Consider the following 23218-nt stretch of genomic DNA (forward strand, 5'->3'; position numbering starts at 1 on the left):
TGTCTGACTTCTTTATGCAAAGCATGGCAAAAAATATTAAAAAGGGAGCTCAGAGAAAGTTTTAAGATAGTAACTTTTCATGTATTAGCCTTCCCATAAAACTAAACTGAGTTTAAAAATAGTACTAATGCAACCACTTTTCTCCATTATTTTGGGGCAGGCTAACAAGGCCACAGTTTCTGTATCCTTTGGCTCTCCTGGACTGTTAGGCGAGGCTGTTATTTAAAGAGTAGAAGAGTCTCAGAGACTGGACTGGCCTGGGTAAGCCGCATTCATAGCCACAGGGCTCCTATGGGGATGACCGCCCGAGGATGCCCACCCATCGTGTCATTTTCCTTGGCAGGGTGAGGAGGAAGCACACCAGTTTCCAGTCAGCTGCCCCGGGTTTCTACCTGTCCTTTGGCCAGCAGACACTTTCCCTTAAGCTCTCAGATTTCTTTCCAGTGAAAGGGGTTTGCACTCCATGGCCTTTATGGTCTGCAGTGTTCAAAGGCCAGGTTTCAGGAAAATCCTCAAAGGACTTTTTGTGATGCTATAAAAAGGCAATCAGAGCAGATCTATAAATTTGTGCCTAGTTTTAATCTTGTAGGAATTCAAAAAATTTTAAATGTGGGCTCATGCCTGTAATCCTAGCACTTTGGGAGGCCAAGGTGGGTGGATTGCCTGAGCTCAGGAGTTTGAGACCAGCCTGGGCAACACGGTGAAACCCCGTCTCTACTAAAATACAAAAAATTAGCGTGGCATGGTGGCATGCACCTGTAGTCTCAGCTACTCAGGAGCCTGAGGCAGGAGAATCGCTTGAACCCGGGAGGCAGATGTTGAAGTGAGCCGAGATTGCACCACTGCATTCCAGTCTGGGCGACAGAGCAAGACTCTGTCTAAAAAAAAAAAAAAAAAAAAAAAAAAAATTAAAATGTGGGTAATACCAAGCCTAACACCTATGTATTTTGCTTTGAGAAACTTAGGTGTAAGCATCAGTTAGAATTCTAAAAATAAGACACCAATATTGCTTGAAGACCAATACTGAAAGGGAATATTTATGCTTTCAAGGTGTCTTTGGGAGTTGTCAGGAAAGTGATTATAGTAAAATTCAAAATCAATAAACATTTAAGGGGCAAATAGAACATTTTTAGAAAATGGCTATATCCATAAAGGACTTTTAGCAGTATATATTGGCAAGAAGGTGCTGGGATCGTCTCATATAAAGCTTGATTCTTTCAGAATGATTTATGTTCGGTCAGCCCTGAAGGAGGATAAATAATTCCGTGACCATTGCAAGGGCGGGGCGGCGGGGGGGGGGGGGCGGCCTGCGTTCTGTTTGACCACAAGGGGGCGATATTCACCTAACCGAAGCCAATGAGAATTCCTCCCTTCCCAGCAGCATTTTCCTGCCTCTTCCGTTTTTTGTTTTTTGTTTTTTTCTTTTGAGACGGAGTTTCACTCTTGTCGCCCAGGCTGGAGTGCAATGGTGTGATCTCGACTCACTGCAACCTCCGCCTCCCGGGTTCAAGCGATTCTCCTGCCTCAGCCTCCAGAGTAGTTGGGATTACAGGCATGTGCCATCATGCCCAGCTAATTTTTTTGTATTTTTAGGAGAGATGGGGTTTCACCACGTTGGTCAGGCTGGTCTCGAACTCCTGACCTCAGGTGATCCACTCATCTCGGCCTCCCAAAGTGTTGGGATTACAGGCATGAGCCACCGCTATAAAACATGTATGGTATATATATGTTTTATATATACTATAAGGCCATATAAACAAACCCAGAGTGGATGAAGGATTAGGTGCTAAGGAGTGAGTCAGGTGCTCTCCTGTAAGTGATATTTGGAGGAGTGAAAATTTAACAAGTAATGTGTTTGCATTCAGCCTGCAAGGCTGGATCGCATCTGTTTCTTCACAGAGATTTTAGGGAGCAAAGAAGTTAGGGAATTACTTTTACCTTTCTTACTAGGAAGAGTGGAAACCTTCTTGGGGAGGAAGAAATCGATTTTATAACATGAATAAAATTGAGTACAATTTAGGCCCCTTGGGATAGGTGTCCTGCGTGGATTCTGAGGGGTTTGGCAGCCTCAGTGCATGATACTAAGCTGGGCCAATGGCCTTGACCACTGGGACCTGTGGGTGTCACAGATGATGCATTTGCATTACTTCTCCTAGGATGGGTATTGCCAGGTAGAGGGGAACTTATGGATACTCATTCAGAGAGCAGCCAGCAACATGACCCCATAGAGGAAACAGCTCTGGGTTGGGCCATGGCCCTGACCCCCTGTGACCCTGGCCAGATCACTTCCTCTCTCTGTACCTCGGTTTATGCTGTGAAAATAGGTGGCTTGGACACGATAACTTCTAAGATTCTGTCTATTTCTAAAAATCCAACTGTATGACCACTACCTGGCAGGCTGCTCTTACTCCTTTCGGCCCACTGGCCAAAGACCCTGTTCAGAGCTTCCAAGGTTGATGTAGCTTCCAGTGATCCCCTGGAGTTTGGTTAGTGGAACCAGAGGCTTGGAGACAAGGGATGGTAAAAGGATAGATGGGGATGGGGTGGTGCTCAGTGCATCCAGCTCCTCTGGAAAAAGCAGAGAAGGTGAGCAGTACCTCACATGCCAACAGGTAAAGTCCAAACACCTTCTGGAGGAGTCTTCCTTTGCTTGGGTCCTTTTCAAATTAGAAGTCAAAAAGGATACTGGAGGAACAGTCATTCTGCCTGCTGTTTCTGTTCTAGCACTTCCCCCTCCCCCTTCGGTAATGACTTTGGTAATTGGTAAAGCCTGAACTATTATTTCCCATTTCATGCCTTAACAGTGGGAGGTCATGTGATTCAAGTAATTTGCCAGACAGGCTTGGGTTCTATGAGTAGGTACGATTCGACAACTTGAAAATGTTGTCTTCTTTTTTCATGCTATGAACTGCTAACCTGAAGCTAAGGTTTACTTCGTGCCATGCATAAGGAAACCTTTTAATTAAAAGCATAGTTTAAATTCACTTATTAGATCTGCTCTTCAAAATGGTTGGGGTTTTTCAGATGTCAGCTCACAATATCACTATCAGATCTCAACTGTTTAGGAAAACTGTCTTCCTTTGAAACTCATAACAAGCCTTCAAAACAAGATTGGTTCCTTCTGAGATACATAAGATATAAAATGATTGCGGTTGTCAGGTTTACCAAGGAAGTGTGAAGAAAAGACTCCCTTGGGACAGCTTGTATAATAAAGAAAAGTGGACTGCAGTTGGTGTGAGTAATCACCCGGTAGGGGCTTCATCTGGTGAGAGCTCAGGGGAAAAGAGGACATCACCCCAATGTACAGCCCCTTAACATGGCAATATATCGGGCAACCAATCCTCTGAAATATAATAATGCTTTTGCAAATTTCCATGCATTTAGCAGATGGGATTATGCAAATGTCCTTTCCTTACCCAAAGTGTGTCTGAAATGCCTTTTTTTTTTTTTTTTTTTTTTTTGCATTCTGAAAAGCTCTGGGTCTTAATTCCCATGTAAATGAACTTTAAATTATCATAATTTCACCACTACTTCCACATAACACTCAAATAGCATCCTCTTTTGGTGGGGAAGGATAGTATAGGTAATTTGAAGTATTAGCACATTTAAGAAAGGAAAAAACTATTTTAAAACGTACAGAGGCACAAAGTGAGCAGACAGCTACTAAAATGGCAGGTTATATTCCACAGAAAAGCAGACAGACTTGGGCCACTCTGGTTTAATATGAGAGCATTGGTACATTCAATGGATTTATGCATGAAAATAGTTCAGGGAACTGGGTTGGTTTAAAACAATTTAAATTTCTGATTAATGCTGAAGTGCCACTCTTTTTACCTCATTGCTCCTAGATTGTTCCCTTGATATAAATAATTTGAGATTTCAAAACAAGCTTGGGAGCAATTCCCCACATTCAGTTCTGTTGGTCTCAAAGAAGAGTTAAACTGGAGATGTCATGCTGATTGACTTATGATGGTCTGATAATTCCTCAATGCATTCCTTTGGTTCTTAAGAGTTATTTACATATAGTTTTACAGATGTATTATCAAACACTATGCTTAAGGTCTAGGACTGTGTTCCTAACTCATGAATAGCGTTTTGTACCAGAGTTAATAACTTATTCATTAATTTTGTCCAGGTTAAATATATATGCACACATATATTTCCTCCCATAATTGTAAAGAAGAAAGCACACATTAATTATTATTATGTTCCTTAATTTTGAAAATTGCTTTAATTTCCCAAGATTTTCTTAGCATTTTAACTCTAGTTTTGTAGCCTTTGATTATCCTATTGGCCTAAATTGCTAGAAGTAACTTGAAACCACCTGAAAGTCACCTGAAACCACCTGAAAATTGCTGAAAGTCACCTGAGAAAGTTGTGCACCAATGTTAACTTCTCCCTTATTCACTTCTTCCCCAAACACAAACCAAACAAAAGTCTTCATTTTCAGCTCCCTTAATCCATATAACATAAAATGTAGGCCTTGCGACTCCTGTGACTACCATTGTTCATCTTTCTTGCTCTCCCATCATCAGATACTTACCTTAGTCCTGGAAATAATGCATTCTGCATTTCCTGCTTCGACTTTTTCCCAAGGGAAGAAATTAAACATTGGCTTTCTGTGTCTCCCTGTCTTATTGGCAGTCTCTTTTTCCAGGAAAAAGGATAAATTATTTCTAGACCAGTTCAGTACTATTCTTGGTCATTTGTTATCATTTTTTCCAGTTACTAAATTTGCAAGTAAATGGTAAATGCATGCTTATATAATGATTTTCTTGCTCTAATATTTGGATCATACTTAAAAGGGAAAAAAAAAAGCTGCTTTTATTCCTTCTTCCTCCCAAATTCTTACCATCCTGTTCTTTCTTGTTAGTCTATATTATTTTTCAGGTACATCTTTAGCTGAGAAGCTACAAAAAACCCTACCTTAGAGATACTTTACATGCCTTCTAATCATACAAGTGACGTGAGCAAATGCGAAAGGCAGCTCAAGGGATTTCAGAAAAGAGAAAACAATATTGCAAAGCAGAGTCCTATGGGGAAAAGAAAGTAATGAGAGGGGTTTTAATAACTTGTACTCAGTGAAATCTAACTGCAAAAATCCCTTTGAAAATTAGACAAGACATTATTGCTGGGAGGCTGGGTCATTGAATTGGATGAGTGACTCTTTTAAAAGGTTTGGGTTGTTGATGACTGGGATTGAGGGACAAAGGCATAGCTGTCTCTTTAGAAAACCTCATAATTCCTTCAGGGACAGAGATTAACTTAAGGTGAAGGAGAGAATACTCCAAGTCATTACTTTAGAAAAACTCAAAACATTTGGTTGAACATGAGCAACAACTATCTCGCTGAAGAAGACACATCGAATGTGTCTACTTCTAATCTTCTGAGTTTAGTTTTCAGGCAATTTTAAGCCAGGATGAATTAGACAAAACCGGAAGTTACAAAGGAAAGAGAAATGGGTTTGTTGAGGGTAGATCTACTACGATGGCATGGAGTGGGTAGACCAGTGAAAGATACAATCTCAGGAAAGTGGTTGTTGAGTTGGGAGTACAGATTGCATAGTGTTTTCCCCTCTTGTTTTGAAAAAACTACAGGCTTCACCCACTCAAGTAGATGAAAAAGCCTTCATTAAGGTGGTATAGAGATGGGAGGAAAGTTTGCAAGGGCCAAAGGATGGAGATTTTGATTTTCTGTGTGTTATTTTTATATCCTTTACTCATTCTTAGCAAAGATCCAGCAGGTGAATAGGTACATTATAAGTAGCCCCAAGGCCTTTGCTTGGCCTTTCAAAGGAAAAATAAAAAAGTAGTTACAGGATGCCTAAGGGCAATTCTAGCCAATCACTTCCTGTGAGATGAAGAAATCATACTGTATTTTTGACTTCACTTTGTAGCTTTCTCTGAATATGTCCTGTGGACTTTGGTGAAGAATTGTTACCAAGTGGTGATAGTGGGCAAATGTGTGCATACATGTATGGGTACATATGTATGGGGCGGGGGCAGTGCCATCTTCTGTTTTATTTTTTGGAATTAAAACATCACTTTCTGGGATGGATTTAAGGGTTCAGAACTCAAGCTACCTCTGAAGGAGATAATATGGGGCAAAAGAACAACCACTTGGCTAAGATTAAACAGAATCTCCCTATACTTCATTCTTCTTGTCTTTAAGTGGGAATAAAACTGTATTATAATAATAAAATAATAATTTTTTGATGCAATCTCACTCTGTTGTTCAGGCTGGAGTGCAGTGGCACGATCTTGGCTCACTGCAGCCTCCACCTCCCGGGTTCAAGTGATTCTCCTGCCTCAGCCTCCCAAGTAGCTGAGCTTACAGGCACACACCACCATGCCAAGCTAATTTTTGTATTTTTAGTAGAGACAGGGTTTCACCATGTTAACCAGACCAGGCTGGCCTTGAACTCGACCTTAGGTGATCCACCCACCTTGGGCCTCCAAAGTGCTGGGATTACAGGCATGAGTCTCTGTGCCTAGCCTATAATAATAAAATAATAATTCTATTTCATAGAATTGTTGTGAAGATTAAATGAATTAAGATGCACTGAAAGTATGCAGCAATGCTGTGCACCTAGTCATCACTAGCTCATGACTATTATTATTTTATCATTATTAATAAAATGAACTGAACTTTAAACCTAGCTCTTCACTAACTGCCAATATAGCTCTCATCTCCTTGTAGTTCGGCTTCCTCATCTGTAAAATGAAAATAATTCTACCTGATCCATACCTACCAACATTTTTTTCCCATCTAATGAGATGAAAAGTGTGAAAAAATATTCTGGAAAAAATAGAATGTTAGAAGAATGGAATGCATATTTATGTTTTAGTCCCTGTTTTTAGAAAATTTGGAGCTATGCTTACTTACTACACTCTATGTAATGCTAGATGTGACATTGTATCAGGAGCTGGTGAATGAAGATTTACTCTTGTGGTCAGTCAGGCAGCATGGAAACCAGCTTCCCAAACAGTGAGGGGCATATGGAAAAATACAGGTATGGCATAAATCCACTTGGCACGGGGAAAGCCAAGAGTTCCGCTACCCAAAAGCATTATGTCCACCAAAAGCATCTAAAAGCACGGCGATTGGAGATAACACCACAGCTGCATCATGAACAGAAGCATCAGAGTTAAAAGACACATACACACACACACACACACACACACACACACTGTTCTGAAATGAGTGGCGCCTGATAGGGACAGGAATACTCTGGCAGCTCATGCAAAACAGAGGCACTCTCTAATCACAGGAAGCAGTCAAGACAGGGCCTCCGACCTGCAGTCGAGAGGGTTCTTACCTTTTTGACATCCCTGACCAAGTGGTACAATGTGTTTGAGGGCCCATGTCTCTGAAAACAATAAAGAAGAATCAAACAGTTTTGCTAGTCAGGGGCTCTGGTTGGCAAGGCAAGAAGGATCTAGAAGGAAGGGTGCTGGCTGGTGAAGGGCAGTTCATTAAGATGGACCTTGTTCTAGTTGCTCAGTGTATCTGCCTTTTCTTTCTTTCTTTTAAATTGTCCCCATTTGCAGATGAAAAGCTTTGTCAGTGATTTTTTTTTTTTTTTTTTTGATACAGGTTCTTCTGTTACCCAGGCTGGAGTGCAATGGCATAATCACAGCTCACTGCAGCCTCGAACTCTTGGGCTCACCTTAGCCTCCTGAGTAGCTGGGACTACAGGTACACAACACCATGACTGGCTAATGCTTTTGATAAAATTTTTTTTTTTTTTACAGATGGGGATCTCACTATGTTGTCCAGGCTGGTCTTGAATTCCTGGCCTCAAGCAATCCTCCCACCTCAGCCTCCCAAAGTGCTGGGATTATAGGCATAAGCTACCATACCGGCCATACCTGTTTCTTCTAAACAAACACGTTGGCAGATTTTTGAATTGTATTTCCTCAAGCAAATGTATTTGAGATTCTAGGTTCAAACTTTGTAAGGGAGGTTGTCAACTTTGTTGACAGGCCAAAATATGATGGAAGAAGCCAGTTTTGCAGCCGGGGGCCGGGATGAGGGTGGGAGAACAAAAGGACCCATTGACCGCACTGGAAATACACTTGGGCACTCTGCTATCACAACTTGTTTATTACCCATCATGAATGAGAAATTGTCCAAGAAAAGGGTTGGCCAACTTTTTCTGTAAAAGGCCTGAGAGTAAATTAGACTTTGTGGGTCACACGGTCTTTACTGAAACTGTTCAACTCTGCTGTTGTAATGTGCAAGTAGCCATAGATCATATGTAACAAATGAGCTTGGTTATGATTCAATGAAATTTTAATTATGGGCACAGAAAGTCACATTTCATATTATTTTAATGTGTCATAGAATATAGCATTTTTCTTTTGATTGTTTCAACCATTAAAAATGTAAAAAAAAAAAAAAAAATCTTAGCTTGCAGCCCATACAGAAACAGGCAGCAGGCTGGATTTGGATGACAGTTTGCTGTAACTTGATTTAAAGAAAAAGCCACAGACTGGGAAAAAGAGAGTTTTGTAAAAAAGACGGATGTTTGTTTGAGGTAAATATAAAGTGAAATAAGTTGCCATTCTATTGTCTTTTAGGAATAGGAATGTCAGATAAAATCCAAGACGCCTAATTAAATTTGAATTTCAGATAAACAATGTACAATTTTAACCTAAGTATGTCCCATGCAATCTTTGGGATATAACAAAATTGTCTGTTGTTAATCTGAAATTCACATTTAACTGGGCATCCTGTATTTTATTTGCTAAATCTGGTGAGATGATTAGATAATCTAAAATAGTGATGGCTTTTTTTTTTTTTTTAGTTAGTCTCGCTCTGTCACCCGGGCTGGAGTGCGGTGGTGTGATCTCAGCTCACTGCAACCTCCGCCTCCAGGGTTCAAGATATTCTCCTGTCTCAGCCTCTGGAGTAGCTGGGATTACAGGTGTGCACCACCACGCTCAGCTAAATTTTGTATTTTTAGTAGAGACGGAGTTTCATCACGTTGGCCAGGCTGGTCTCAAACTCCTGACCTCAAGTATCCATCTGCCTTGGCCTACCAAAGTGCTGGGAGACCACTGCGCCCAGCCAATGGCAAATTCTTAAGCACTGTTGCAACCATTCAAGTATTGAGACAGGTCTATGAAATGCGGCAACGACCTGCCCATTCATGTGGACGTACCCATCAGAGCTCTTTTTCCACTGAGGGGATGCTGGATAGTGCAGCGATTTAGCCTACAGACTCTGGAGTCAGAGTGCCTGGCTCTACACCTCTGCTGCTTACTGGCTCTGAACGTGGGCAAGCAACTTAACTGTGACTCAGTTTTATCATCTTTAAAATGGGAATGACAGTATCACTATCTGATGGGGTTGTTGTGAGGATTAAATGATATAATGTTTATAAAGCTATTAAAAATGGTGCTTAATGCCAATTAGTGTTAGCTATTATTATTACTGAGGCTATTTACTGTTCCATAATCCTCAACAAAGTATTCCGGGAAGCCACCACCAGCAGACTGAAGTGATCAAACTTACTGGCCTTCCTCAGTCTAGAATTTTCCTACCCACCCCCACTCCCCAGTCTTTGGAATAAATTACTCCCTTGATTCTCTGATAGACTATTCAACACTTGTCTTTATTTATTTATTTATTTTAATTGAAAACCCATTATTCTTCCTGAAAGTCTCAGTATGCTGAACCAAGAAAAGTCTCTGGAGAAAACAGAGACTAGGAGTCATTCTGCTAACCCGTTTCTATTTTTTGCAGATGGTGCCAGCGTGGCACCATCTAACAACTACTACTGGCTGGGGACAGGAAATAAGCTCCATCCTGCTTGCCCTCTGCGTGATGGGACAGAGGCATTGTGAAAAATGAGGGGTAGAATAATCTCAGAGACAGAAGCTTGGGTTTGGTACTTACTGGCTGCTTTCTTAGGAGTTTTGTGACCTTGAATTCACCTTGGCCTCTGCTATGGTTTGAATGTTTGTGTCCTCTCCAGAATTCATGTTGAAAGTTAATTTCCAATGTACTAGTATTAAGAAGTGGGGCCTTTAACGTGTATACCTGTGTAATGAACCTGCACATTCTGCGCATGTATCCCAGAACTTAAAGTATAATAATAATAACAATAATAATAATAGAAAAGAAGTGGGACCTTTGGGAGGTGATTAGGTCCTGCGGGTTCCTCCTTTGTGAGGGGGATTAAGGCCATTATAAGAGAAGCTTCACACAACATTCAGGCCTTTTGCCCTCTGTCTCTTCTGCCTTGTGAGGACACAGCATTTGTCCCTTCTGGAGAATGGCAAAACAAGGTGCCATTTTGGAAGCAAAAAGCAACCTTCGCCAGACACTGAACTTGCCAGAGCCTTGATTTTAGACTCTCCAGCCTCCAGAACCCAGAGAAATAAATTTCTGTTGTTTGTTTATAAATTACTGAGTCTAAGGCATCTTATTATAATAGTACAAATGGACTAAGACAGCCTCAGTTTCCTCATTTGGTAAATGGGGAAAAACTTCTGCTCTTTAAACTTCACTGGATTTTAGTATGAGCTCAGAGCCAATGCACTTAACTCGTGTGAACGCTCTCAATAACTTCATAAACAGTAGTTTTACCTATGATTACTCCTTGGTATCCCTAGTGAGTAAATTAATAAATCATTACTAAGCTAAAAAACAAAACAAAACAAAACCAAAATTTTTGAGTGACTCAAAAAAGAGATATTTTACCTTTTCTTCCACTTTATAGCTGAACTATGAAGAACGAACTTCATAGCTCTGAGGATAAAAAATGGCGCAGGTTACTTAATCAGCCTTTTGTGATGCTTAGAGTTAAACCAACTCTCCTTTGCTAATTGCCTGTAACACCCTCTGGGCTTACAGAACAAACTGTGTTCTCATTTCCAGAGCCTTGTGGCTTTGTATAAGAATATGAGAATGATACACTTAGGTTATTACATAACTTTTTGCCTTAGATGCTGACAACTGAGCAATTAAAACAAGCGGAACCTTAGTGACTTGGTGTTTGTCATCTATGTAGGTCTAAGGGAGTATTTGTGATGAATGAACCATGCATTTGGACGGGAGAAGGGAAGAGAATCACAGGCATATGGGGGGCAGGAGAAGGTAAAACAACAACAAAAAAAAGAAAATAAAAAGTGCCTTAGTTTGACCCTACCGTATTGTACAATTCCTCTAGTCTGGAGATGGTGAGAAAACGGTGCATGCTTACTCCATTCTCTATGAGTAATTTCACAAAATCCACTCTGTCCAGAACTAAGGCATCCAACATGGCTTGCTCCAGAGATCCCACCTGCAAACCAAGTCACTGAGTTAGTCTGCCCCAGGGTCTATCTATGGATGCAGTTCTTTAGTGTTCACTTGAACAGCTTAGAAATGGATGCCTTTGACATCTGGTAAACCTTCAGCACATCTAAGAACATGCTAGCAAGACTGTTCACAGATTCACTTTTGGGACAGCCACACCTCTCCCATGTTTGGGTGCCTGTCTTTGCAAATAGAAGTCAAGCATTTCTAGTTCCAAAAACTATTTCTTCCCTGAATCTCTTGTTCTGGATCCCAAGAAGGTGCAAGGGTTCACAAGGTTTTTCCCCTTGCAATTATCTGATTAAATTTCTCAACACCAGTGAAGTGTCAAAGGGGGCACTTTGCTGTCTTCATTTTTGTTATCCTTAGGCTCTGAGGGAGACCCCAGGCCGACTTGAGAAGAGGGACCCAAGTCAACAGACCAAAGGCCCTAAATCAATGCTGGGTCTCTGTAGAAGCAAGACCACAAAGATGTCACTTAACTGAAAACAAAACAAAAACATAACAAAACAGAACAACCAGCCTACTTTCTGGATTTGCCAGTAGCTTAGATTTTTATTTAATCCATTTCACAAAAATGTTGCAGGGTCTAGACTCTGACAAATCTTTCCATGTTAGCAATCCACCAGCACTGAATGAAGACAGGGGCTCCATCCCAGGCAGAAACTCTCTAGGGGAAAGGAAGGAGTAAGATAAGGCTTGCCGGTGAGTGCTGTGATTCCAGGCACAGAAACCGAGTTTCAGGCTGCTGGGCTGCCTCCTGTGGATGCATACATATCCCACCTGATGGCCAATCTCTCAAATTTTTATTTTTGGTAGAGTCAATTGAGGGAAGCAAACCAAGAACAGTTATATAAAGCATTGGTTTCCTCGTGTTGTTCTTTGCAAATAGGGAGGACCTGTGCTCAGCCACCAGGACCAGATGGTGCCTGCAGAGGAAAGCCTGCTAATTCTGCATCCTGAGGTGTGACCCTTCCTTTTGCCCCATCAAAGACAATCAGAAGCAAATTAATAAGTCTACCCCATCCTTAATTTTAGTTAATACAGATTTGTCTTATATTTTTTCAGATGTATTCAAATAAATGGCATCATTTGCAGCTGAAAATTGCTATTAAAGACAACTCATAGAGATGGAAATATTTGGAGTTGTGTTCAGTTGAAATTTCCACTAGATGGCGGTGCTTTCCTAAATATGAGAAAGGGAGCTCAGGATACAGACTTTGCTACCAAGGAACACATTCCATCTTAAAGAAAAGGCAATCGTTTTCTGAGCTGACCTCAGAGGCTCCTTAAACAAATACCCTTGCCCAACCAAAGTGGGCTTTTCATGGGAGACGATATATACTCTACCGGCCACTGTTGCCCGTAAATAAAGATCTGGCTGCGAGCGATGTCGACTCTGTTCCAGGCTAAAGCTAAGCTCAGTTGGTCTGGGGCCGAGGCATTGGCTCCTGTGTGAGGACAAGTGGGAGAAAAGAGTGGAAGAGAGAAAACAACGATCAGTTATTACACCAAGAGCGCCTGCTCCATTCCTCTGCCATTAATGCCCCTATTCCCAAAGAGCCTGCTTGGCTATACAGCAGGTTTCTCAAACTTGGTATTATTAACATTTTGGGTAACTCTTTGTCACAGGGCTCTCCTGTATATTGTAGATTATTATTACTATTATTACTTTTTAAAAAACTTTTTAAAAAGAAGGTCTTTGAAACTCCATGCTTTTTTGATATATAATAATTGTACATGTTATGGTATGCATGTGATATTTTGATGCATGCATACAAGTTCATTGTAGATTATTAATAGCATGCCTTGACTGAACCCAGTAGATGTCAATAGCATTTTCCCACCCCCAGCCTTCCAGACATGATGCTCAAAAATGTCTCCAGACATTGCCAAATGCCCCCATGTGTGAAGGGAGGCAAAACTGGCCTGGTGAGCAGCATTGCTCTACCGTCTGGCTAGGCAAAGTGTGGTTCACACAGCAGCTGCAGCAGTGCCACCCTGGTGCTTGTTTGAAATGCAAGTCTCAGACCCTGTCCCCGACCCACTAAACCAGAATCTGTATTTTCACAAGATCCCAGATGACTTGTGCACACACTCAAGTTTGAGAAGCTCTGCTCTACCACACATTTTGCTTCTGCTGGCCAATCACTTGTTTCAAGGCATCACTTGAATAGTATTTTGCATGGGGAGGGTGCTCTCATCAACTAGCGTACCAACTTGCCACTTTTCTGAAAAAGAGTTAGGAAGGTCTTTCAACAGAGAGGCAAACCAGCGGCTTAGGTTTACTTTGATTTGTGGGTAGAAACCATTGGAACTATTTCCCAGGTTCTTATTTTTCTCCAGATTCTGTCTCTAGAGCTGTGCGGTTCACAGGTGGCTAAGTTTAAATTAATTAAAATTAAATAAAATTAAAGTTATAATTCCTCAGTCAGGCTAGCCACATTTTAAGAACGTAATAGTTCCATGTGGCTAGTGACTACTGAACTGGAAAGCACAGATACAGAACATTTCTATCATCACAGGAAATTCTGTTGGCCCAGAGCTCATCTAGGTGAACGCATCCTGTCCATAGAGGCAGCCTGCCAAGCAGCTGGAGGGGAAGCTGGAAATGGAGGCAGTGCAGTAACGAAAGCAACATTAGGCTCCAGGCAGGGGGCCCAAGTGAGAGTCCTTGTGGCTGTGTGGACTCCTCTCAGCCACTGTTGATTATTTGTGAAATGGAGGCAATAAATATCCAGTTTACATGGCTGGGGTGTGAGACTGAAATGAGATTGTATAAGTGATTTCTGTTTAAACAGGTTTTTCACAGTTCACCAACACCCTTAGTGCACTGAGGAAGAGACACCCCTAAATAATTGCCAAGCTTCATGCTGCTGGATATCTCACGATCAGGGAGGAGGATAAAGAGACAACCTTCCTCAGCTCAGAGTTTTTAAACATCAAACATGTGCTGGGCAAAGTATTAGGCACTTCCATATGTCATATGTAACATCCCAGTTAATCTGGGGACTGGGTCTTACTGTCTCCTGTCTCATTGAAACATATGAGACTACTGAGATCCAGGGAGGTGGAACAGCCAAAGATAAAACAGCTACTAACAGGGTAAATGGAAGAAGTATTCATCAAACTAGAGGTGAGAATCAGATCCAGAGAATTCCTCTTCATCATTGCTGCTTCCGATGTTTAGGAAAGAAATATAGCAAATGTGTATGCTGTTCATTCCTCTGGGTTCGCTAGCAGTCAAGGCCAGAAACAATGAGGAGGGGGGGGGCAGGGTTCCTGGTGGTTAACTTACATCAGTGATTCCAAAACTTTGCTGCACATTAGAATCACCTGGGGAGCTTCGCTCAGGGTGCATCCCATACCAATTAAATCATGTTGCTTGGGATGGGATCCAGGCGCGGATATTTTTAAAGCTCTCCATGTGCTTCCAATGTGCAGCAGAGGCTGGGAATTACTGCGCTGTGTGCCTCCTTTCCTGCTTACCCTCGCCTCTTCCCTCTGGGCTCTGAGATACTGACGTTATAAATTAGGCAAAAAATGTTGGCTAAGTGAACACTTCTCAAATTTTAGCATGCATAAGTACAATTCGGAGAACTTTTTAAGACACAGGTTCTTGGGTCCCAGCTGCAGACCTTCTGATTCAGTAGCTCTTGGGTGGAGCCTAAGGTTCTGTGTTTCTAACCAGCTCCCAGGTGAGGCCGCTGCTGCTGATCTGGGGCCATGATTTGAGTAACAAGGCCCTCAAGAGCTGTGGTGCTCTGTTCCCTTCATAGGTTGAGGAGCATTTCTGATTCTGGTGTCCACACATTGATGGGCTTATTATCGACCACATACTTGGAGTACATTTATTAGTGTTTACAATGATGAATATCATTTCAGCTCTCACGTGGAATTTTCCATTAAAAATTATCTCCTCAGGTAACAACAGGGACTGCACACTCATACCAGGGTAACTGGCATACACAAGTGATAAGTAGAAATGTGTCAAAATGTTCTGTCATCAATTTGGAGAGGAAAAGAAGTGAAGGCTCATTGCAATTGCATTTGGAAAGGTAGCACTTTACATGTTTCTTTGCTTCTTTAGCTGGTCTACTGGTTGGTGCTGACTTGCTGGAATAGTTTAATCATTCCCTTTGCCATTTGTATGTTACAAATTAGTATGTCACCCAAGTCAATAATAGCAGCACGAGCCTGAACAGGAACACATAGCAGGAAGCAGTTATTGAGGTCAAGATGAGCTACAGGCCTGAATGTAATTAGGCAAGTGTCAAATGAAAGCATGAAACCAATGAGTCTTGACTTTCAAAAATTGAAAATACATCACTCAAGAATGGCCGTGGGTGACAGTTTGGATCAGTGGTTCTCGGCTAGGGTGACCAGCCATCCAGGCTTGCCCAGTGTAGTCACAGTGTTAGCATTTAAATTCCTGCACTCTGGGAGATGTGTCAATCCTGAATAAACCTAGCGGCTGGTCACCCTATTCTCAACTATGGCTGTGCACTTGGAATCGCCTAAAGAGCTTTAAAATATACTCATGCCTGGGGCACAGCCCCACAGATTCTAGTTTAATTGGTCCTGGGCATTGCGGTTTTTAAAAGTTCCCCAATGATTCTAATGTGAGGATAAAATTAAGAACTTCTAGTGTAGATAGCATATGTTCATTCATTCACTCATTTATCTGTTCATTTACTTATGCATTCAAAGATACTGATTTCATGCCTCCTTATATGGGAGGCAGTATGCCAGCATGAGGACCGAGACATATAAAGCAGAATACTTTGTCTTGAGAGCTTACAGTCTAGAGGAGAAGAGAAGTCTGTAATTAAATACATTATTTCATGCAGTAATTCATTTATCTCATCAACAGATATTTATTGAATACTCTCTCTGCTGGGAACTGATTTGTCATTGAACGTCCAATGACAAACAAGGTAGCTAAGGTCAACCTCTTCACAGAGCTTACATCCTACTGGTGGTGGGGAAGTACTCAGAAGTAAGCAAATAAACTCATGAACAGCATACTTTCAGATTGTAGAAGTGCTGTGAAGGAGCAGTGCCACTCGTAGGGTATGTGGGACCTATGCTTATACAAACAAATCAATGTAGCAGAACCATTCTGGCTACCCGACCTTGCATGTCCCCACAATAGAAGTATTTTGCTAATTGGCTGGAGCAATCTGCTGGCCAGGCTGCCCTCCTGAAATGAGGGCTGAATATGGAGTCATTGGACAACGAACGACAAAAACCACATGATTATCTCAATAGATGCAGAAAAGGCCTTCAATAAAATTCAACACCCCTTCATGCTAAAAACTCTCAATAAACTAGGTATTGATGGAATGTATCTCAAAATAATAAAAACCATTTATGACAAACCCACAGCCAATATCATACTGAATGGGCAAAAGCTGGAAGTATTCCCTTTGAAAACTGGCACAAGACAAGTATGCCCTCTCTCACCACTCCTATTCAACATAGTACTGGAAGTTCTGGCCAGGGAAATCAGGCAAGAGAAAGAAATAAGGGGTATTCAAACAGGAAGAGAGGAAGTCAAATTGTTTCTGTTTGCAGATGACATGATTTTATATTCAGAAAGCCCCATTGTTTCAGCCTCAAATCTCCTTTAGCTGATAAGAAACTTTGGCAAAGTCTCAGGATACAAAATCAATGTGCAAAAATCACAAGTATTTCTATACATCAATAATAGACAAACAGAAAGCCAAATCATGAGTGAACTCCCATTCACAATTGCTACAAAGAGAATAAAATACCTAGGAATACAACTTACAAGGGATGTGAAGGACCTGTTCAAGGAGAACTATAAACCACTGCTCAAGGAAATAAGAGAGGACACAGACAAATGGAAAAACATTCCTTGCTCATGGATAGGAAGAATCAATATTGTGAAAATGGCCATACTGCCCAAAGTAATTTACAGATTCAATGCTATTACCATCAAGCTACCATTGACTTTCTTCACAGAATTAGAAAAAACTATCTTAAGTTTCATATGGAACCAAAAAAGAGCCTGCATAACCAAGACAATCCTAAGCAAAAATAACAAACCTGGAGGCATCACACTTCCCATCTTCAAGCTATACTACAAGGCTACAGTAACCAAAACAGCATGGCACTGGTACCAAAACAGATATATATATCAATGGAACAGAGCAGAGGCCTCAGAAATAGTGCCACACATCTACAACCATCTGATCCTTGACAAACCTGACAAAAACAAGCAATGGGGAAAGGATTCCCTATTTAATAATTGGTGTTGGAAAAACTGGCTAGCCATATGCAGAAAAGTGAAACTGGACCCCTCTGTTACACCTTATACAAAAATTAACTCAAGGTGGATTAAAGACTTAAACATATAACCTAAAACCATAAAAACCCTAGAAGAAAACCTAGGCAATACCATCCAGGACACAGGCATGGGCAAAGACTTCATGACTAAAACACCAAAAGCAATGGCAACAAAAGCCAAAATTGATAAATGGGATCTAATTAAACTAAGGAGCTTCTTCACAGCAAAAAAAATTAAAAAAAAAATAAAACTATCATCAGAGTGATCAGGCAACCCTACAGAATGGGAGAAAATTTTTGCAATCTATGCATCTGACAAAGGGCTAATATCCAGAATCTATAAGGAACTTAAACAAATTTACAAGAAAAAAACAAACAACCTGATCAAAAAGTGGGCAAAGGATATGAACAGACACTTCTCAGAAGAAGACATTTATGCAGCCAACAAACATATGAAAAAAGTTCATCATCACTGGTCATTAGAGAAAGGCAAATCAAAACCACAATGAGATACCAACTCACGCCAGTTAGAATGGCAATCATTAAAAAGTCAGGAAACAACAGATGCTGGAAAGGATGTGGAGAAATAGGAACGCTTTTTCACTGTTGGGAGTGTAAATTAGTTCAACCATTGTGGAAGACAGTGTGGCGATTCCTCAAGGATCTAGAACCAGAAATACCATTTGACCCAGCAATCCCATTACTGGGTATGTACCCAAAGGATTATAAATCATTCTATGAAGACACATGCACACATGTTTATTGAAGCACTATTCACAATAGCAAAGACTTGGAACCAACCCCAGTGCCCATCAATGATAGACTGGATAAAGAAAATGTGGCACATATACACTATGGAATACTATGCAACCACAGAAAAGGATGAGTTCATGACCTTTGCAGGGACATGGATGAATCTGGAAACCATCATTCTCAGCAAACTAACACAGGAGCAGAAAACCAAACACTGAATGTTCTCACTCATAGTGGGAGTTGAACAATGAGAACACATGGGCACAGGGAAGAAAACATCACACGCCAGGGCCTGTTAGGGGGTGAGGGGCTAGGGGAGGGATAGCATTAGGAGAAATATCTAATGTAGACTATGGGTTGATAGGTGCAGCAAACCACCATGGCACATGTATCCCTATGTAACAAACCTGCATGTTCTGCACATGTATCCCAGAACTTAAAGTATAATAATAAAAAAAAATCAGTGGAACTAAGAGTTGGTTTTTTGAAAAAATACATAAGATTGATAGACCACTAGCTAGACTAATAAAGAAAAAAGAGAGAAGATCCAAATAAACACAATCAGAAATGACAAAGATGACATTACCACTGATCCCATGGAAGTACAAAAAAAAAAAAAACCCTCAGAGTCTATTAGGGACACCTCTATGCACAAGAACTAGAAACCTAGAAGAAATTGATAAATTCCTTGTAACATACAACCTCCCAAGATTGAACCCGGAAGAAACTGAATACCTGAACAGACCAATAGCAAGTTCTGAAATTGAATTAGTAACAAAAAATCTACCAACAAGAAAATGCCCTGGACCAGAGAGATTCACAGCCAAATTTTATTAGACATATAAATAAGAGGTGGTACCAATCCTACTGAAAATATTCCAAAAATTGAAGAGGAATGATGCTTCCTTAACTCATTTTATGAGGTCAGCATCATTCATAACCAAACCTGGCAGAGACACAATGAAAAAAAAGAAAACTTCAGGCCAATATCCCTAATGAACACAGAAGCAAAAATTCTTAACAAAATACTAGCAAGCTGAATCCAGCAGCACATCAAAAAACTTATCCATCATGATCAAGTAGGCTTTTTTCCTGGGATGCAAGGTTGGTTCACCATACAAAAATAAATAAATGTGATTCACCACATAAACAGAACTAAAAACAAAAAACACATGATAATCTTAATAGACACAGAAAAAGCTTCCAACAAAATTCAACATCCCTTTATGTTAAAAACCTTCAACAAACTAGGCATTGAAGGAACATACCTCAAAAGAATAAGAGCCATCTATGATAAACCTACAGCCACCATCATACTGAACAGGCAAAAGCTGGAAGCATTCCCCTTGAGAACTGGAACAAGACAAGGATGCCCACTCTCACTACTTCTATTCAACATAGTACTAGAAGCCCTTGACAGAGCAATCAGCCAAAAAGAAGGAAATAAAAGGCATCCCAATAGGAAGAGAGGAAGTCAAACTATCTTTGTTTACAGACAATATGATTCTACACATAGAAAATCCCATGGTCTATGCCCAAAGGCTCCTAGAACTGATAAACAACTTCAGTAAAGTTTCAGAATACAAAATAAATGTACAAAAATCAGTAGTATTCTATACACCAATAATGTCCAAGCTGAGAGACAAATCAAGAATGCAATATCAGTCACAATAGCTATAAAAAGAATAAAGTATTTAGGAATACCTAGCAAACAAGGGAGGTGAAAGATCTCTATAGCGAGAATTATAAAACACTGTTGAAAGTAATCAGAGACAACATAAACAAATGGAAAAACATTACATGCTCATGGATAGGAATAATTACTATTGTTAAAATGGCCATACTACTCAAAGCAACGTGCAGATTCAGTGCTATCTGTATCAAACTACCAGTGTAATTTTTCATGGAATTAGAAAAAACTGGCCAGGTATGGTGGCTTATGCCTGTATTACCAGCATTTTGGGAGATGGAGGCAGGAAGATCACTTGAGCCCAGGAGTTTGAGACCAGCCTGGCAACATAGGGAGACCTCATCTCTATAAGTAATACAAAATAGTTGACAGGCATGGTGGCATGTACTTGTGGTCCCAGCCACTTGGGAGGCCGAGATGGGAGGATCACTTGAGCCTGGGAGGTCAAGGCTGCAGTAAGCCATGATCATGGCAGCCTGGGCATCAGAGTGAAATCACATCTCAGAAAAAAAGCAAAGGAAAACCTATTCTAAAATTAATATGCAACCCAAAAAGAGCCTGAATAGCCAAAACAATCTTAAGCAAAAAGAATAAAGCTGGAGGCATCACACTACCTGACTTCAAACTATACTACAAGGCTATAATAACAAAACCAGCATCATACTAGTATAAAAAAAAAAGACACGTAAACCAGTGGAACAGGTTAGAGAACCCAGAAATAAAGCCACATACCTACAGGAATCAGATCTTTGACAAAGTCAACACTAACAAGCAATAGGGCAAGGACTCTCTATTCAGTAAATGGAGCTGGGATAACTGGTTAGCCACATGCAAAAGATTGAAACTGGACCCCTTCGTTTCACTATATACAAAAATCAACTCAAGATGGATTAAAGACTTAAATATAAAACCTAAAACTATGAAAATCCCAAGAGAAAACCTAGGACGTATAATTCTGGACATAGCACCTGGCACAGATTTCACGACAAAGACTCCAAAAGCAATTGCAACAAAACCAAATTAGACAATGAGACCTAATTAACCTAAGGAGCTTCTGCACAACAAAATAAACTATCAACAGAGTAAATGGACAACCTAAAGAATATGAGAAAATATTTGCAAATTATACATCCAACAAAGGTCTAATATCCAGAATATATAAGGAACTTAAACAAATCAACAAGTAAAAACAACCTCATTTAAAGATGGGCAAAAGACATGAACAGACACTTTTTTTTTTTTTTTAAGATGGAGTCTCACTCTGTCACCCAGGCTGGAGTGGAATGGCTCAATCTCAGCTGACTGCAACCTCTGCCTCCCAGGTTCAAGCAATTCTCCTGCCTCAGCCTCCCGAGTAGCTGGGATTACAGGTGTTTGCCACCATGCCTGGCTAATTTTTGTATTTTTAGTAGAGACAGTGTTTTGCCATGTTGGCCGAGTTGGTCTCGAACTCCTGACCTCAAGCAATCTGCTAGCCTCAGCTTCCTAAAGTGCTGGGATTACAGGTGTGAGCCATCACACCCAGCTTAACAGATACTTCTTAAAAGAAGTGTATACATGTGGCCAATAATCATGGGGAAAATGCTCAGTATCACTATCATTAGAAAAACGCAAATCAAAACCAAAATGAGATACTATCTGAAGCCATTCAGAATGGCTAGTACTAAAAAGTCAAAAAATAACAGATTTTGGTGAGGTTGCAAAGAAAAGGGAATGCTTATATACTGCTATAATAAGCATTATTATAATGTAATGGGAATGTAAATTAGTTCACTTCCTGTGGAAAGCAGTCCAGAGATATCTCAAAGAACTTAGAACTACCATTCAACCCAGCAATCCCATTACTGGGCATACACTCAAAGGAATATTAATTATTCTACCTTAAAGACACATGCACATGAATTTTTATCACAGCACTTTTTGCAATAGCAGAGACATGGAATCAACCCTGCCCATTAATGGTGAATTGGATAAAGAAAATACGGTATATATACACAATGGAATATTACACAGCCTTAAGAAAGAATGAAATCGTGTCCTTTGCAGCAATACGGATGCAGCTGGAGGCCATTATTCTAAGCAAATTAACACAGGAACAGAAAACTAAATATCAATGTTCTCACTTATAAGTGGATGCTAAACATTGAGTACACATGGACACAAAGGGGAGAACAAGAGACACCAGGACTTACTTGAGGGTGGAGGGTGGGAGGAGGGTGAAGACTGAAAAACTACCCATTGAGTCCTATGCTCACTGCTACCTGGATGATGAAATGATTTGTACACAAAACCACAGGGGCATGCAATTTGCCCATGTAACAAACCTGGACATGTACCCTCGAACCTAAAATAAAAGTTAAAAGAGGAAAAAGAAAGTCTAAGGCCAGCTCAGTTTTTCCCCTCATAAAAGACTTGGTCATTTTGCCTGGAGGCCCAGGGTATCCTTTATTTTTCTCTGAAGTTTAGTAACTTTATTAGGATCTTTCTGGGCATTGATGATTGTGGGTCAGTTCTTCCTGGCATAAGGTGGCTCCTTCAATATCTAGATCAAGTTTAATATTTTTTAAAAATGAAAACATATCTAAATTATATTTTAAATTATGTACTTATATTTTAAAAATTTGATTTGATTCATTTTTTCGGTTTCCTTCTTTGGAGACCAGTTATGCTTTTGTTGGATCTCCACTTTCTGTCATATAATTTCTCTTTAATCCCCATGAACTCTTTATTTCCACTTCATTTCATTTTTGTTCGCATTTCTATCCTCTGTGTCCTGCACTGGGTTTTTCACAATGTATATTTGTTCTTGCAACATTTCTCAGTTCATCTGCAATTCTGTGATGATTCCCCCGCTTCATTCTTGAGTGCTATTCATACTTTATCTCCTTTTGCTGCCTCATCTACTCTTACCTGAATTTTGGTATTTCAGCTTTTAAGTATTTCTTCATAGATGAGTGCTTCAATAAGATTAAAAATTTTTTAATTTTATGTTACCTACTGATTCATAATGTTCATCTGTTCCCCAGAAAAATTTTTCTCCACTTTTTATCGCAAAGTTTTTATTGAACAAAAGTAACACGACAATAAAAATGATACACATATGAAAGTGAATGAAGATCTGCAGTATAGAAAAGGTGTGTACAAAGAGACCAACGT

At 40.3% G+C, this 23218-nt stretch overlaps 1 protein-coding gene across 26 annotated transcripts in view; it reads right to left on the reverse strand.

Annotated features, from left to right (window-relative positions):
- TRPM3 (transient receptor potential cation channel subfamily M member 3) overlaps positions 1-23218 on the reverse strand; it is a 905462-nt gene that overhangs the window by 98991 nt on the left and 783253 nt on the right. For all 26 annotated transcript variants that reach the window (XM_034967586.3, XM_034967598.3, XM_034967583.3 and 23 more), the window contains 3 exons: positions 12658-12758; positions 11159-11293; positions 7319-7369 (listed from right to left, as the gene is read on the reverse strand). In XM_034967586.3, coding sequence (XP_034823477.1) covers positions 7319-7369; positions 11159-11293; positions 12658-12758 — 287 coding nt within the window. The remainder of the gene's footprint in view (positions 1-7318; positions 7370-11158; positions 11294-12657; positions 12759-23218) is intronic.

Source organism: Pan paniscus, chromosome 11 (genome assembly GCF_029289425.2).
Source record: "Pan paniscus chromosome 11, NHGRI_mPanPan1-v2.0_pri, whole genome shotgun sequence".
Taxonomy (NCBI): domain Eukaryota; kingdom Metazoa; phylum Chordata; class Mammalia; order Primates; family Hominidae; genus Pan; species Pan paniscus.